Raw genomic sequence first — 14,487 nt, 5'->3', positions numbered from 1 at the left:
TGTGACAATTCAGACTATTCCAAGTCCACAAAGCTATTAGAATGGCTTGGGCGACCCTTTATAGTAATTTTTTAAGTATATTGAATTAATAATTGACTGTTGTGGTAATCTCAGACAGCAGCACCTTTTAGCAAGCTGTCACAAGCGCCTGTGTTGACAATTAAGTGCTGGAGCTGAGCACCGGAAACCACTGGCTCAATTTAAGCACTGGTAAGCCCACTCTCACGCAAAACCATCACTAGCCAGCAAATGTTCATCACCGACACTGCAAAGTTATAGAATTTGGGAGAACAGAAATGAAACACTGAATGCAGTAAGAAAGCTAAGTAATATTTGGAGCTTTAGGCATTTCAAGTTCATTGAGAAAATATTAGCGTTGGGTTGCATGTGAACATTGTCGGTAGTTGGCTGGCAATAGACTGGGCATGTGCTGTATTTGCCAAATGAAGAGATTATTAGAAACTGGCATGGATTACTGCTTGTAATACCTTAGCAACATTCCACAAGGTATCAAAGAGCACCATTTTACATATAGAGTGCACTGAGCTGCTGCAAAGAGCACCCTGCTTGACTTCACATCTCTGTCGTCTACAGTGACGGCTTCACTGTTAGGATGTCCAGTGGTGCCCTTCAATCTCTGGTAGTGAGTGCCCCACACCTACAACCAATCATCTTTGTCCCCTCCATGGGATTTGCAAATGATATTGGGCCAGATGTAGGTGCAAGCAGTTTAGTTAGTCCTTAATAGCGATTTTTAGGGAATCGCTATTAAGGACTCGCAAAATGCCATGTAGGTAGGAATCGCAATATTTTTTGCGATTCCTTCATTGCGATTTGCAAATTGCGATTCGCATTAAAGGAATACCTTCCCATTCATTCCTATGGGCCTAGAGGCCCATAGGAATGAATGGGAATTATGCACGCTATTTGCGAGTACCCAATAGGTACTCGCAAATTGTGTGCGCAATTTCAAGGGTGCAAGGGTTCCAAAGGGACACCCTTTTGCACCCCTGAAATGTGCATGTGTGCACATGTGGCGCACATACATGCCCTAAGGGCATAAATGTTTGCCCAATGGCATTTTAAAAAAAGCAAAAAAGTGCTTTTTTAAAGGAAATTGCAAATTACCACCAACTTGAAATTGGTGGCAATTTGCGATTCCTTAAGGCAATATTGCAATTTCAGATGCCTACTAGCATAGCATTTAGGGAATCGCAAATTGCGATTCTCTGAATGCTTGTACAAAATAAGGAATCGCAATTTTAGCGATTCCTTATTTTGTGAGTAGGTATTTGCCTTCCTACATTGCACACAGCTAAATTGCGATTGCAAACGCCGAAATTTGCAGAATTTCAGCGCTTGCGATCTCAATTTGGCTTGCTACATCTGGCCCAAAATGACTATTAAAAAAAAAAATCCCTGTTATCTGATTTTAATTTATGTTCTCTTTCAAATGTGAAATATTAAGCAAAACATTAAGTAGGAACAAAGATATTGTTTGATGAACTTTTATGTCATCACCCTTATGATTTTGAATATGGTTAAGTTTTCTTCCTATAAAAATAAATCTAAGCTATAGCTAAAGTCAGGAGATGTAATGCGATTTGTAATGGTACTAAAAAAGACAAGAGGGTTGGCGCAAATCCTCTCTTCCAACGCATTATCTAGGAACAGCATTGCTTTTGCACTTAAAGTTGTATAACATGATTTGTGCTTGATAGATTTTATACTTTAAAGTTAATATCTATGATGATGTGTCAGGCAATTGTAGTTCCTAAATTGGGCTTTTAGATTATAGATTATTGATATTGATGGACAATTGAATGGATCAATTTTCAAGTTAACGTCGCTTTATGTGTAACATTTATTAGGACCCAATCTATATAATTTTAAAAATATATACCTTTAATATGTCCTTAAAACACAAGATGTTTTGTGACAGCTCCTGAAGATCTGCTTGACCTTCGCTCTTCAGCTTGAGCAAGTCCAAAACCTCATCAAAAAGTCTCCCAATCACATGTTGGCATCTAGGCAAGTGCTGTGTGTTCCCGCCAAGGTCCATAATTTTGTGAAGACTGGGAGTTAGGTTTCTGGGTATAAAACTCATGTGATCCAAGTCATGACCCGCTGTCTCACTGAAATCCAGTTTTGTTGGCTTAATCGCTTGGTGACCTCCATATTGGATGGGTGTTTCTCGTAGGATATCCAGTGTCTTATGGCTTGGAGTTTGCAAGTAGTCCTCTGCAATGCGATTCGGCCTAGGAAGCTCCTGCAATGAGTCGTACTGTAGCGTTGCGTCATCGCCATCTCTGCCAATTGTCGGTATCACTTTTTCATTAGTACTCACACACTCACCCTGATCTGTTAAAGACTCATCTTGACTTTTCCTCTTGAAACGAACATCAAAGTCACTATCTGCCAAGTAGCTCAGGATACAAGATGCTTGCTCTTCACTCCCAGTTGAAGAAAACGTGTTCTCCAGATCATTCGGCTGCTGCAATAGGGACTGAAATCAAGCCAGAACAATTGGTTAAAGGCAAGGTACCAAGACAGAGCATACACAGATCTAACAGGCAATATAGAGTTGAAGTTGCACAGACCTTCTAACGATTGCTAGTGTTTTTTAAGCAAGAAACCGATCTTCCAGGGCCAAACTGTTTCTGAGCTGGTCGTGTTTTCCAAGTTAAGTGGTAATTGCCGTGAGTGCATTAAATACATTACCTTTCATTAAATTTCGGCAGGTCAAATTTCTAAAATTTAATGGAGAAAAACAATAAGGTGTTCACTGTAACATGCAGATTTTGGTGTGCAAGTCACCAACATCCACGTTTTATTCCCCCAAAATTCGGAATAGGTGCTATTTACTGCACCTTAGAGCCAACACCTTAATGTCTCTGTTTAATGCCTTTGCACAGGACTGCACAAATTCCTGCTATTGAATTCCACAGATGCAATCTGAGATTAATTCGGATGACAAACGGGGATAGATTGTGAATAGAAACTTTTCAGAATATCAGCTGCCACTTACAAAAACAAATGAAGGACTTGCTTTTCAGATCCCTTTATTGTTAACTGTCTTGTCCCAAAAATTCGCAATCATTTGCAGATACCGTGAAATGTAGGACAGTAGCGCCCTGATTCTAAGTTTGCTGGAATCCAGGCGCTTTTTATCACACCTGCTAAATAATGACGGGGTGGGAAGGGTAGCGGGTTATTTAGGGGCGCAATAAATAGCACCTATTACACATTTCTGGGAAATCCCATGCAGATTTTGGTGCTTGGAGCACCAAAATTCGCATCATATGGTAAATATCAGACACTTTTCCCATGTTAAATTCTGGCTGGTTTGACTTGCCGAAATTTAACAAAAAGGAGATATTTAATGCACCTGGTAATTACCAGATGTGATAAATGCCACTCAATTCCTAATTCCATCCCCCTGTGTAAACAGAGGTTTATGCAGTGTCAGAAAACACCGACCCACTTGTAATCATGGCCTTGGTGTACTTATCGCACTGCTTGAGTTTGCCAAAATACTGGCCGTAAAAGTGGCTCACACTAAACAGCTTAAAATATTTGCTTGCACCATGACTGCTTATCATTTATTTCCTCAACCTATTTTCCACTCTTAGTATTCATATCAGCAGCAGGAAGTTTTTTTGCAATAACGTTAAAATACACCTCTCTATATGTACACTTTGTCCCCATCAGCAGCCGTTCAGCTACGTATACAACAACAATTTGCTAATTTGGCTTTTTCTCTTTAATTGTTGTCCCTTTGTTGTCCGTGGGTAGTTATATAGGCCATCCTTTATAGGTCAAGCCTTGGCAACGCATGTGCCACTCTGCGAGGCATGCTGTATTGGAGTATGGACTTGAAGCCCCGCCCACTCTCCGCTCATATTTGTCATTGGCTTGTGTCATTGTCCTTCGAAATACTGGCTTCTGATTCGTTAATAGGCTTGTTAGTCCCTCCATAGTACCACCTTGTCTTCATCTATAACCTCCCATGAGGACAGGCTCTTTTACTTCGGTTGTTACATTGTACGTCTTATTGAGTCTGTAAGCACTATTTTCTTTAATGAGTTTCTCTTACTGCAGGGACGACATACTTTGCTGCAAATTCAGTGTGCCATGCATGCTTTCACAGGGTGCTTTTACAAAAAAAAACATTTGTCAACTTAACAAACAAATGCTTTTTTTGGGTAAAAGTGCCCCATAGCGCTCTTTCCCTTTTATAGCGGCCGCAGACCTTTCTTTAGACACGGCTCATCTAAATAAAGGGGCGTGGCCTCTATTAACGTGAAAGCACAGCATGGGGGGGGCTTGTAAACAACAAGCGTTTGCAATGAAATATGTCTAGCATTTTTTAAACTTTGGCCTATTGGTATTGTAAATAACAATGACTTTTAGTATTGTATAAATAAAAGGCATTGTCATTTACAAGCCCATGGCTCAAAATCTCGCAATTACGAGACCTATTGCATTGCAAATGCTTGCTTAACTCAGTTTGCTACACTTTATTTTTGACACAGTCTGCTTCTTAGATATGACTCTGCAGAGTGATTACTTTGGCATTTATTTGCTCGTACAGGATGGACTTCTTGATATGTTTATTGCACTTAAAGTCTGAGACTAGTTCTGTTTGTATACAGGACTTTTGTAGACTGTTCACCTCCGCGTCACAGTATTTATACAGGATGCATTTTTAGATGAGTCCACTTTAGTTGTGGTACTCGATTTGCTTTCTATCATGTCTACGGCATTTATACATATCAATTTTTTATATTATGAATATATAACATAGGAATGCTTTGTTTTAGTATTTTATTTTACCAACTGTGAACTTATTTGTTATGGTTTTAATTATCTAAAACAATACAAATATACTGATACTGATACACCCCACTTTAAGCCAGAAGGATAGTTCAAATCATGTGAGAGTTCTGTGATTTTATAAGGGAAATTGGCTTTCAGCTTTGTTCTCCTTTGCTTTATACCAAAAAAATAGCCGGTATTATACAGGCTCACTACCTATCACATAGATATGCACCTATGTAGTTTTTAGTTTGTAGGACTCTATGTCCATACGTTTACATCGTTTTACGTCCAAAGAGAATGAACCCTATTAGAGACATTTGCAAATCACAACCTTGCTGCTTTCAAATGTTTTTATACAAGTAGTTATCTCTTACTTGAGACCTAGTGATGGTCTGTTTCTAAATTTCCAGGAGTAAGACACGCTTGTTCATGAAAAGAAACTTTGTTAATCAGGTTCGTTGTCTTTAAAATGCTTGCATCTATATCCTTGATTGAGATTAGATTTTACTTCAGTGAATATAAGTAAATCTACATTCTGTGTCAGGACTGAAGTTGAGCACTATCGGCCTGATTCATGAAGCCGAAATCGGCTCGCAAAGGGCCAGATTCTGAGAATCTGGCCCTTTGTGAGCTCTATTTTTGCATTTGGGATTCATCATCCCAAATGCAAATATCGGTATTAGCGATGTCGCAATTTTGCGAAGAATTACATTTAAGGAATCTCTATTTGAGATTCCTTAAATGCAATTCATCATCCATTAAAAAATTGCGAATTCGCAATTTCGGCCCGCTATTTACCGCGAGGTCAAACCTCGTGGTAAATAGCGAAAACTTAGAAAAATGCTTTTAAAAGCATTTTTCTAAGTTGCATGTTGCACACACACATGTCCTTTGGACATGTGTGTGCGCAACACCTGTTTCAATTTTCATTTAAGGGGTGCTACAGGGTGTCCTTTGGACACCCCTGGCACCCTTTAAATCGCTATCTTATTTGCGATTAGCTAATTGCTAATCGCAAATAAGGAATACTCCCCATTCATTCCTATGGGCCCATAGGAATGAATGGGGAGTTATTCCTTATTTGCGATTAGCAATTTGCTAATCGCAAATAAGGATTGTGTAGGAATCGCATATCTTTTTGCGATTCCTACATGAATCCCGTTTTGCAAGTCTGTAATAGCGATTCCTTATGAATCGCTATTATAGACTCGCAAAATGGGTCTATGATGAATCAGGCTGTATGCTCCTTTATAGCTATCCTATCACCTATGCAGTCATAGGGACAGTACGTTTTATGTGAAGCTTCTTTATCTTTGAGACTTCAACCAGTTAGAAGTCCTGATAACATTGCTATGTATCCCAAGATAAATCTTTGTCAATCACCGCACTCTTCTGGAATAGCTCAGAATCTAAGTGTGAATGAAACCTATCTGCTGCATTATCCATTTGACCTGCATCTCCAGTAAGAGAGACACTGGAGCGAACCTCTTCCAAATCGAAGTCAGCAGTTAGTCATTCTTTTCAGACAGCAGATGTCTCCAGATGTGGGGTCTTGGAGACCAGACTATGGATCATTAAATTTAGGAGAAGGAATGTAGTAACAAATGACTTACCACATTTCACTCCAGAGTTGGCCACTGCCTGACCCATCAGATCCCTTTTATAGTTTAATAATTCTACAAGCTGGGTGTTGTGGCAAGGATGCAGACTGGACACGCAGATGTACTAACCTATGGACATTCCCTCTGCACACCTGTCCAAATGTGTTTATTATGTCGGATGATCCAATCTCAAGTTTGCTAAAATCTGTGCAGGTCCCTCTATTTATCTGCTACATTCTCCAATGATGGGTACAGAGAAAAGATGGTGTGCAAACAATACCAGAAATTCCTAGCTACGTCAGCCAGCTCTCTTGGTTTGCACCGGCATAAGGTGTTTGTTGACCACTTTATGGTGAAGAACTATATGCTAAAGGTATGGTCAGGTGTTGCTCTTTGACCAAACAATTGATGGCAACAGCTATGACAGATGGTTTTTACCCCAATCCTTGTCTGCTATTGTCCGACTCTAACTGTATCCACAACTCTCTTCCATCCCAAGCTTAAGGCGGCTCAGCTGCAGCTGCACAAAGTCCTGATATCTACAGATTCACTTGCTCCATTTATGATGGTTTAATCAGAAAAACGGGTAGAGGGTAACCCTCATTCCATTCTCCAAGCTTACTTATAAATACAACAGGAAAAGGCAGAAATAAAAATACTTTCACTAATTATATTCCAAATGTAAGTTGTCCCGTGTCGATATTAATTTTGTGGCGGTTAATGTCTAAGGCACTCCCATATCTTGTGTACTCCTTTAGTTGTGCTCAATCAAATGAGTGATGAATTTCTGTCAAAAGGAAATACAGGGAAATAAAGTAAATGCCCCCTCAAATCTCCTTGCATGGGACCCTTTGTGAAGTCCCACAGGCTTCGCCTACAGATATTGTCATTCGGTCAAATTGCCTTAACAATACATCACCATGGTAAAAAACAAAACATCTTTATCAGTGAGATCATATATCTCCTAAGACGCTAAGATTTGACATCCTATGCGTCAAAACCCAGACGTAAGGATTGACGCAGCATGTTACAGATAGGGCACCCCCGAGCCTTTCTGGAGCTGCGTCCCGCTTGCGACGTAACTCCGGCAATGCGCCAAATTTCCATGCGCATCAGTAGTGGTGCACGGGTGGGCAGATGCATTGCATCTCTGCTGATTAGCAGTGATGCGCCAGAGGTCGTAACGCTGCCCCTAAGTCAATACACTTTAATCCTTTAAGTACTCTTATTAGACAGTCATTTCTATGGCTCAGTCATATAAATATCTGTCATTTAAGCATATTCATGACTTAAAACCAATTTTCCCATGATTTTTGTAAATTTTTGAATCCATCCAATATTTAAGAGTTGTTCTATGTCCTATTAGTAATACGTAAAAGTGATTTGCCCAAAACAGCACAATGTTGGTCAAACACTGAACAAGAACCCAAGCTCACAGCTTTCAAGATCAATAACCCAGACCTTACTTCATGTAAAATGAGTAAATATAAGAGTCATAGGATTATAATTAGGACTTTCATATAGATGCACTTGTCATGGGACTCGCAAAACGTCCTAGAGATTTACACTCTGCAATATTCATAGATTTCCAGGTATGCCCCTGTTTTCCCTAATTCAACAATTGCTGGTTGCCTGCAGGCAGATACTTTACTGATTTAGGATTAGAAGGGCTGTTCATTCACTGATTGTCCTTGTAATGTTTTCTTTCCTCACTTTCCATCAGAGGAACATTCCATGAGCTAATGAACTTTCCACAGCTTGTTCTACCTACCACACATTTTAGAGTCAGATGACACTTTTTTCACACCCAAGGAAAGGTGTACTAAGTTTTATGTGACTCAAACCTTAGTTACACACTTACATCTGAATTTGACTCCCAAAACATCTAGCTGAGTGATAAGAGAGAAGTTAGCAGATGTGTAAATGTAGCAGCAGTAATACACATAGGAGCTTACATTTTCTACTTTTTTAAGTACAATCATCATAAGAAAACATTCCTCTTAATCCCACCTTTTCTAAAAATGAAAAAAGGAAAACATCTGTAAATCCATTCTTACAAGAAAATACTTCTCTCTGAAGCTAGGCGTGTTAGGCGGGGTCCAATTGTACAAACAGTTTCTTCTTATTGTTGCAGTGGACTTGGTTGCACTGGAGCTACCAGAAGATACCAGCAGTTTTTCGTTGTCAAAGGGACTGGTGAAAAGAAAATCACGGATGTACATTAGCAAATGCATAGTTTCTTAGTGTCAACATGCTTTAAATTGAAGTTTAACTTCGATTCTTCTAAAAAGTACATTGAGAAGTACAAAGAGAGTGAATCCATGTTCATCCCCCTTTATAACCATTTGCTTTCTTGTGTTTTTTAATTGTTTGCCATTGCTCGGATGGGTTAGTGCATCTAGGTTAAGGTATTTTTGTGGGTAGTTACATTATCCCATTTGTGATCTTATTAGATTTTGGTCATAAAGCTCAAGTAGCCCTTTTTTAGACTTGAGCCATTGTTTGAACTTTGATGTAATTCATTTATTGATATAACACATTATAATTGCTGGGTTATGGTTCAGGTCTTGAAACATCGAAATTTAGCAGGTTTATCCTTCTGTTATCAAATACCTATTGCCTCTAATACATTAAAATATACACAAATAGTTGGCTGTAGGTCAACCGCTTGCTCCTTTATGGATGGCTTTCTTGTCTATCTCATTTCCATATTTCTTATTCAATGGAGTATTTCTGCTCTATTATGTTCTGATTCGATAACTTGTGTCATTCCACTGCCTACCTTCAAGTAACTACTATTTTCCTTTCTCTTTTTTTGCACTCAAGTTACCCCCTCAAAACCTCCCTCGCTCTCAGTGATGCTTCAACTCATCTTACATATATTTAATTGCTTCCCCAACCTACCCTGTCGGACTTTTATTTTTTTCAATAATTAACACCTGCCCATTCCATTGTTTGCTCCTCTACATGATACTAAAGCTACTTGGTGGCATTGACAAACTGTTTCCTAGTTCCCTTGTCCCACCCCATCGTTTTTTTTTGTTTTTTTAAATAAATGCTTTAGTCATCTAGACTCGGAAGGCTTAGCAGCGGCAATTTGATGCTCAGCCCCTCCTTCCTTTTTATTTGCGTTTGCATATTTTTTAACTTGCACCTCCAACATTCACATTTACCATCGCGAAACAGTAAAAAAAAACAAAATTGACTTTGTATCATGATGGACGCATGTTCGCGCATGTAAGGTGATGGAGTAGTTTCTGTCCTGTAACTCCAGTTCTGTAGTAGGGGTATCTCTGTTATAGTCATAATCTAGTGAATAGTCCCGCCCATGTGCGTGGACCCCGGCAATCAAAAATAATCTCTTAAGTTGTCAAAATAATGCAGAAACTGCAAAGACACTTAAGAGAGAATTTAAAGACAAATAATGCAGCCTATATCCACAGGCTACACTGTCCAGTACTTGAACTAGAGATTCCACCAAAAAAACACCACACATAATACAGCCTGCCCGGTTTCTACCATAGAGAAAAGTGCCTCCCCCAGTAAAAGACTCTGGAATGATAGAGAGGAAGGTAGGGACAGACAAGCCCCATAGGCTGCCATTATGTGGCTTAAATAGGATACTGTGCCTTTAAGAGAACTTTCCAGAACTTCTCCCAGTATCCCAGAATGCATAGCAGGTCCCTCTACTTTCAGTTCTTTTTGAAGGCGAAGCACGCCAGACCTGTTGCATTCCTTACATGATGAAATATCTCCACCGGGGAGGAGGGCGGGCGCTTATGACTATAACAGAGATACCCCTACTACAGAACTGGAGTTACAGGACAGAAACTACTCCTTCTGTAGTAGGGGATCTCTGTGTATAGTCATAATCTAGTGAATAGAATGGCAAGCCCATCCCCACACCAAAGCGGCGGTGGAGAATAAATACATAACGCCACTACTGTGCGAACAAATTCCGCAGCAAAGCCTGCCCAACCTGAGCGTCTGCCCTGGCGTCAGTGTCCAGGCAGTAATGCTTAGCAAAGGTATGAACCGACTTCCAAGTGGCTGCCTTGCAGATTTCAGCAATCGGCACGTTACGGAGCAGAGCCGTCGTGGCAGCTTTGCCCCTGGTGGAATGAGCCTTAGGCTTACCTCCTAAGGTCTTATTAGCCTTTTGGTAACATAATTGTATGCAGGACACAATCCACCTAGAGATGGACTGCTTAGAGGTCGCAAGACCCGTCCTGACCGATCCATAATTGATGAACAACTGGTCAGACCTACGAATATCTTTGGTTTTATCCAGATAAAATTTCAACACCCTCCTAACATCCAGGGAATGGAGAGACCTCTCCGCTGGGGATGAAGGGTTCTGAAAAAACGTAGGCAAAGTTATGGTCTGGTTGACATGAAAATCAGAAATAACCTTGGGAAGAAATTTAGGGTGAGTACGCATAACAACCTTAGCAGCATGAAACACAGTATAAGGTTCAGTACAACACAACGCCTGAATTTCACTCACCCTGCGGGCCGATGTAATGGCCACGAGGAACGCCGCCTTCCAAGAGAGGTGCTGCAACGAAGCCTTATGAATAGGTTCAAAAGGCTCCTTCATCAATCTGGACAGCACCACATTCAATTCCCATGAAGGCGAAGGAAGCCTGACAGGAGGGAATACTTTCTTCAATCCTCCCAGAAAATCTTTGATCACAGGGATCTGGAAAAAGGAAGTCCGTGAAGGGCATTTCCTGTAGGCAGTCAATGCAGCAAGATGAACCTTAATGGAATGAACATTAAGGCCAGACTGCGCCAAATGTAAAAGGTAAGGAAGGATGACATCTTCCTTGCACGTCGTCGGGTCATAGTTCTTGGACGCACACCAGATACAAAACATCTTCCACTTGTAAGCATAGGATGTCCGAGTGGAAGGTCACTTAGACTCCTTCAGTATGTCCATGCAATCCGCAGGCAGATTAAGATGGTCATATTGCACTATCTCAGGAGCCATGCCGCCAAACTCAAAGACGAGAGGTTGGGGTGCAACATCTGCCCCCCGAACTTCGTGAGAAGGTCCGGCCTGCACGGCAGCCGAATGTGAGGAAGGAGAGACCGGTGAAGCAGGTCCGTGAACCACCACTGTCTGGGCCACTCCGGGGCAATGAGTATCATCCGAGCCCTGGACCGGGCCAGCTTGATGAGCACCGCCGGAATCAGGGGAATGGGAGGAAAGGCGTACAGAAAGCTGTTCGTCCAGTCGATCCATAACGCATTCCCCAGCGTCCCCTGCTGGTAGTACCTGGAGGCGAAGTCTCTGCACTTGCTGTTTTCGGCGGTGGCGAACAAATCTACGTCTGGAGTTCCCCACCTTGCGAAGACTGTTCCTAGTACTTCGTCGTTCATGACCCATTCGTGGTTTTCCTGAACCAGTCTGCTCAGTGCGTCTGCCTGAACAGTATGCACACCCGGTAGATGGGTGGCCGTTATCGTCAGTCCTCTGGCTAGGAGCCAGTGCCAGATCGCCTGCGCCTCCTGTGACAGAGTGCGTGATCTCGAGCCCCCCTGCTTGTTGAGGTAATACATCGTGGTGGTATTGTCCGTCTGTACAAGCAGAGAGTTGGTCTGGAAGGACGGAAGAAAGGCCTTCAATGCCAAGTGAACAGCTCTGAGTTCCAGGAAATTAATGTGATACGTGGCCTCCATCGGCGACCACGTTCCTTGAATCTGTAGAGTCCCGGAATGCGCTCCCCATCCCAGGAGAGAAGCATCCGTCACGACAGTCTGCGTGGGAATGTCCTTGTGAAAGGGAACCCCTCTGAGGAGATTCTCCGCCGAACACCACCACTTCAGAGACTGAAGAGCATGCAGCGACAGTCGAATCTTGTCGTCCCAAGATCCTTTCCTCTGATCCCACTGGTCCTCCAAGCACTCCTGCAGCGGTCTCATGTGCAGCCGTGCGTGTGGCGTCAGGAAGATACAAGAGGCCATCGATCCCAGTAGAGAAGACACCGTCCTCACTGTTGTAGATGGAGTTGTCACAAGAGCCTTCCAAAGGAGAGATAATCGTCGCTCTTCCGAAGGAGACACGCTTGCTGACAGCGTATTGATGGAGGCTCCCAAGTACTGTATGCATTGGACCGGAGTCGGGACAGACTTGGCCATGTTGATGTGCAGCCCCAGCTTGTTCAAGAGAACGCACGTCTTCAGGAAGTGTGCTCGCGCTTCCGAGAAGGAGGATGCCTTGATCAACCAATCGTCCAGGTACGGGTAGACGAACACCTTGTTCTTCCTCAGGTGTGCTGCTACCACCGCCATGCACTTCGAGAATGTTCTCGGCGCAGACTTCAGTCCGAATGGGAGTACTGTGTATTGATAGTGATTGGTGCCGACTTGGAACCGCAGGAACTTCCTGTGTTTGTGTGCAATGGGCACATGGAAGTAAGCATCCTGTAGGTCTATAGCACATAGCCAGTCCCCCTGTTGCAACTGAGGATAAATCTGATGCAACGACAGCATGCGAAACATTTCCCTGCGAATCCATTTGTTTGCCTGCCGCAAGTCCAGAATGGGCCTGAACTCGTTCTTGTCCTTCTTGCGAACCAGAAAGAACCGGGAGTACAGACCTCTTCCTCTCTGAGACAGAGGTACGTCCTCTATCGCCCTTTTCCTCAACAGGATATCCGCTTCCGCCTGAAGCTCGCGCAGCTGAAACCGCGAGCTGACTGGTGGAATTGCTGGAGGAGGGCTGGTGAACCGAAGACTGTATCCATTGCAAACAATATTCAGCACCCACTTGTCCTGAGTAATTTTTCTCCACTCTGCCAGAAAAAATTGAATGCTTCCCCCTACCGGAGTGGGTAACAGATCCGGGGGAAGTAGGTTCCTAGGGCCTAGACCCAGCCTGGCCCTTGGGCGCTGGAGCCGACTGCTGGCCTCCTCTGCCCTTCTGGCGCTTCTGGAACGGCTTACGGAACTGCTGTTGATGTTGCGATTGCCCCAAAGCCTGGCCTCGTCCTCGGCCTTGCCCACCGAACCGCTGTTGGAAAGGGCGGTACGTCTTCTTGGTCTCTTTAGGCTTCTCCAGGCCCACAGCCGTGAGCGTCTCGGCCTCCGCCTTCACGCGGGCCATCTCATCGTCCGCATGCTTCCCGAAGAGGGTCTCGCCGGAGAATGGTAGGTTGGCCACCCTCTGCTGTGCGTCCGGTTTCAGGGACGTAAGCCGGAGCCATGCGTGGCGTCGTTGGTTGACTCCATGGCAAAATCCGTGAGCCGCCAACAGGGAAGAGTCCGCTGCAGCGCTGATAATCTGGTTTGCCACCAGCATCCCTTCGTTCAGCACTTCCAGAAGTCCTCACGCTTTTCCCGAGGTAAGTGCTCTGCAAATCGCTCGAGGGAGTCCCAGAGGGCGCGGTCGTATCGGCCCAACAGCGCCGTGGCACTCGCAGCTTTCATGGAGGTAGCGGAAGTTCCACAGACTTTCCTCCCCGCCGAATCCATCCACCTGGACTCCTTATCCGGGGGAACCGTGGATGACGGGGTGGTGGCATGTTGCTTGCGGACCGCCGTCACAATTACAGAGTCAGGAGGGGGTTCCGTTCTCAGAAAGGCCGGATCCGAATCGGGAGCCCGGTACTTTTTCAGCAACCTCGATGGAGCCGCCTTCGTCACCGCAGGGGTGAGAAAAAGGGCCATAGCCGGTTCTTCCAGGCCCGGCACCAGAGGCAGGAGAGGACGAGACAGGTGTTTTTGATGTAAAGCCTCAAAAATGACTGAAGTTTTCGGAGTAGGCACCGTCAGGGATATGCCCAACTTCGCAGCGCCCCTTAAAAGGACGTCATGGAACGCCACCAGGTCATCAATCGGGGACACCCTCGTGTCCGGTGACCCCGACAAGGTAGGAGAATAGTCCCTTGTCCCAGAGGACCTCGTGTGTGAGCGAGATTCGCGCCTCCTATGGCGACGTCTCGACCTCGTGGACGATCTGCGTCGCGATCTCTCCCTTCTACCAGAGCGAGAGCGAGACCTGCCAGCCCGTGGCCGCTCCACCGGTTTCCGTGGCGGGGTCTTCCTTGGCTCCTCACGG

At 43.8% G+C, this 14,487-nt stretch overlaps 1 protein-coding gene across 2 annotated transcripts in view; it reads right to left on the bottom strand.

Moving 5' to 3' along the window:
- Window positions 1-14,487, bottom strand: part of RIPOR3 (RIPOR family member 3) — a 471,988-nt gene that overhangs the window by 103,786 nt on the left and 353,715 nt on the right. For both annotated transcript variants that reach the window (XM_086932462.1, XM_086932461.1), the window contains 2 exons: window positions 8,480-8,615; window positions 1,904-2,506 (listed from right to left, as the gene is read on the bottom strand). In XM_086932462.1, coding sequence (XP_086788588.1) covers window positions 1,904-2,506; window positions 8,480-8,615 — 739 coding nt within the window. The remainder of the gene's footprint in view (window positions 1-1,903; window positions 2,507-8,479; window positions 8,616-14,487) is intronic.

This window comes from Lissotriton vulgaris, chromosome 7, assembly GCF_964263255.1.
Source record: "Lissotriton vulgaris chromosome 7, aLisVul1.2, whole genome shotgun sequence".
Lineage (NCBI taxonomy): Eukaryota > Metazoa > Chordata > Amphibia > Caudata > Salamandridae > Lissotriton > Lissotriton vulgaris.
This window is presented reverse-complemented; position numbering and strand designations above follow the sequence as displayed.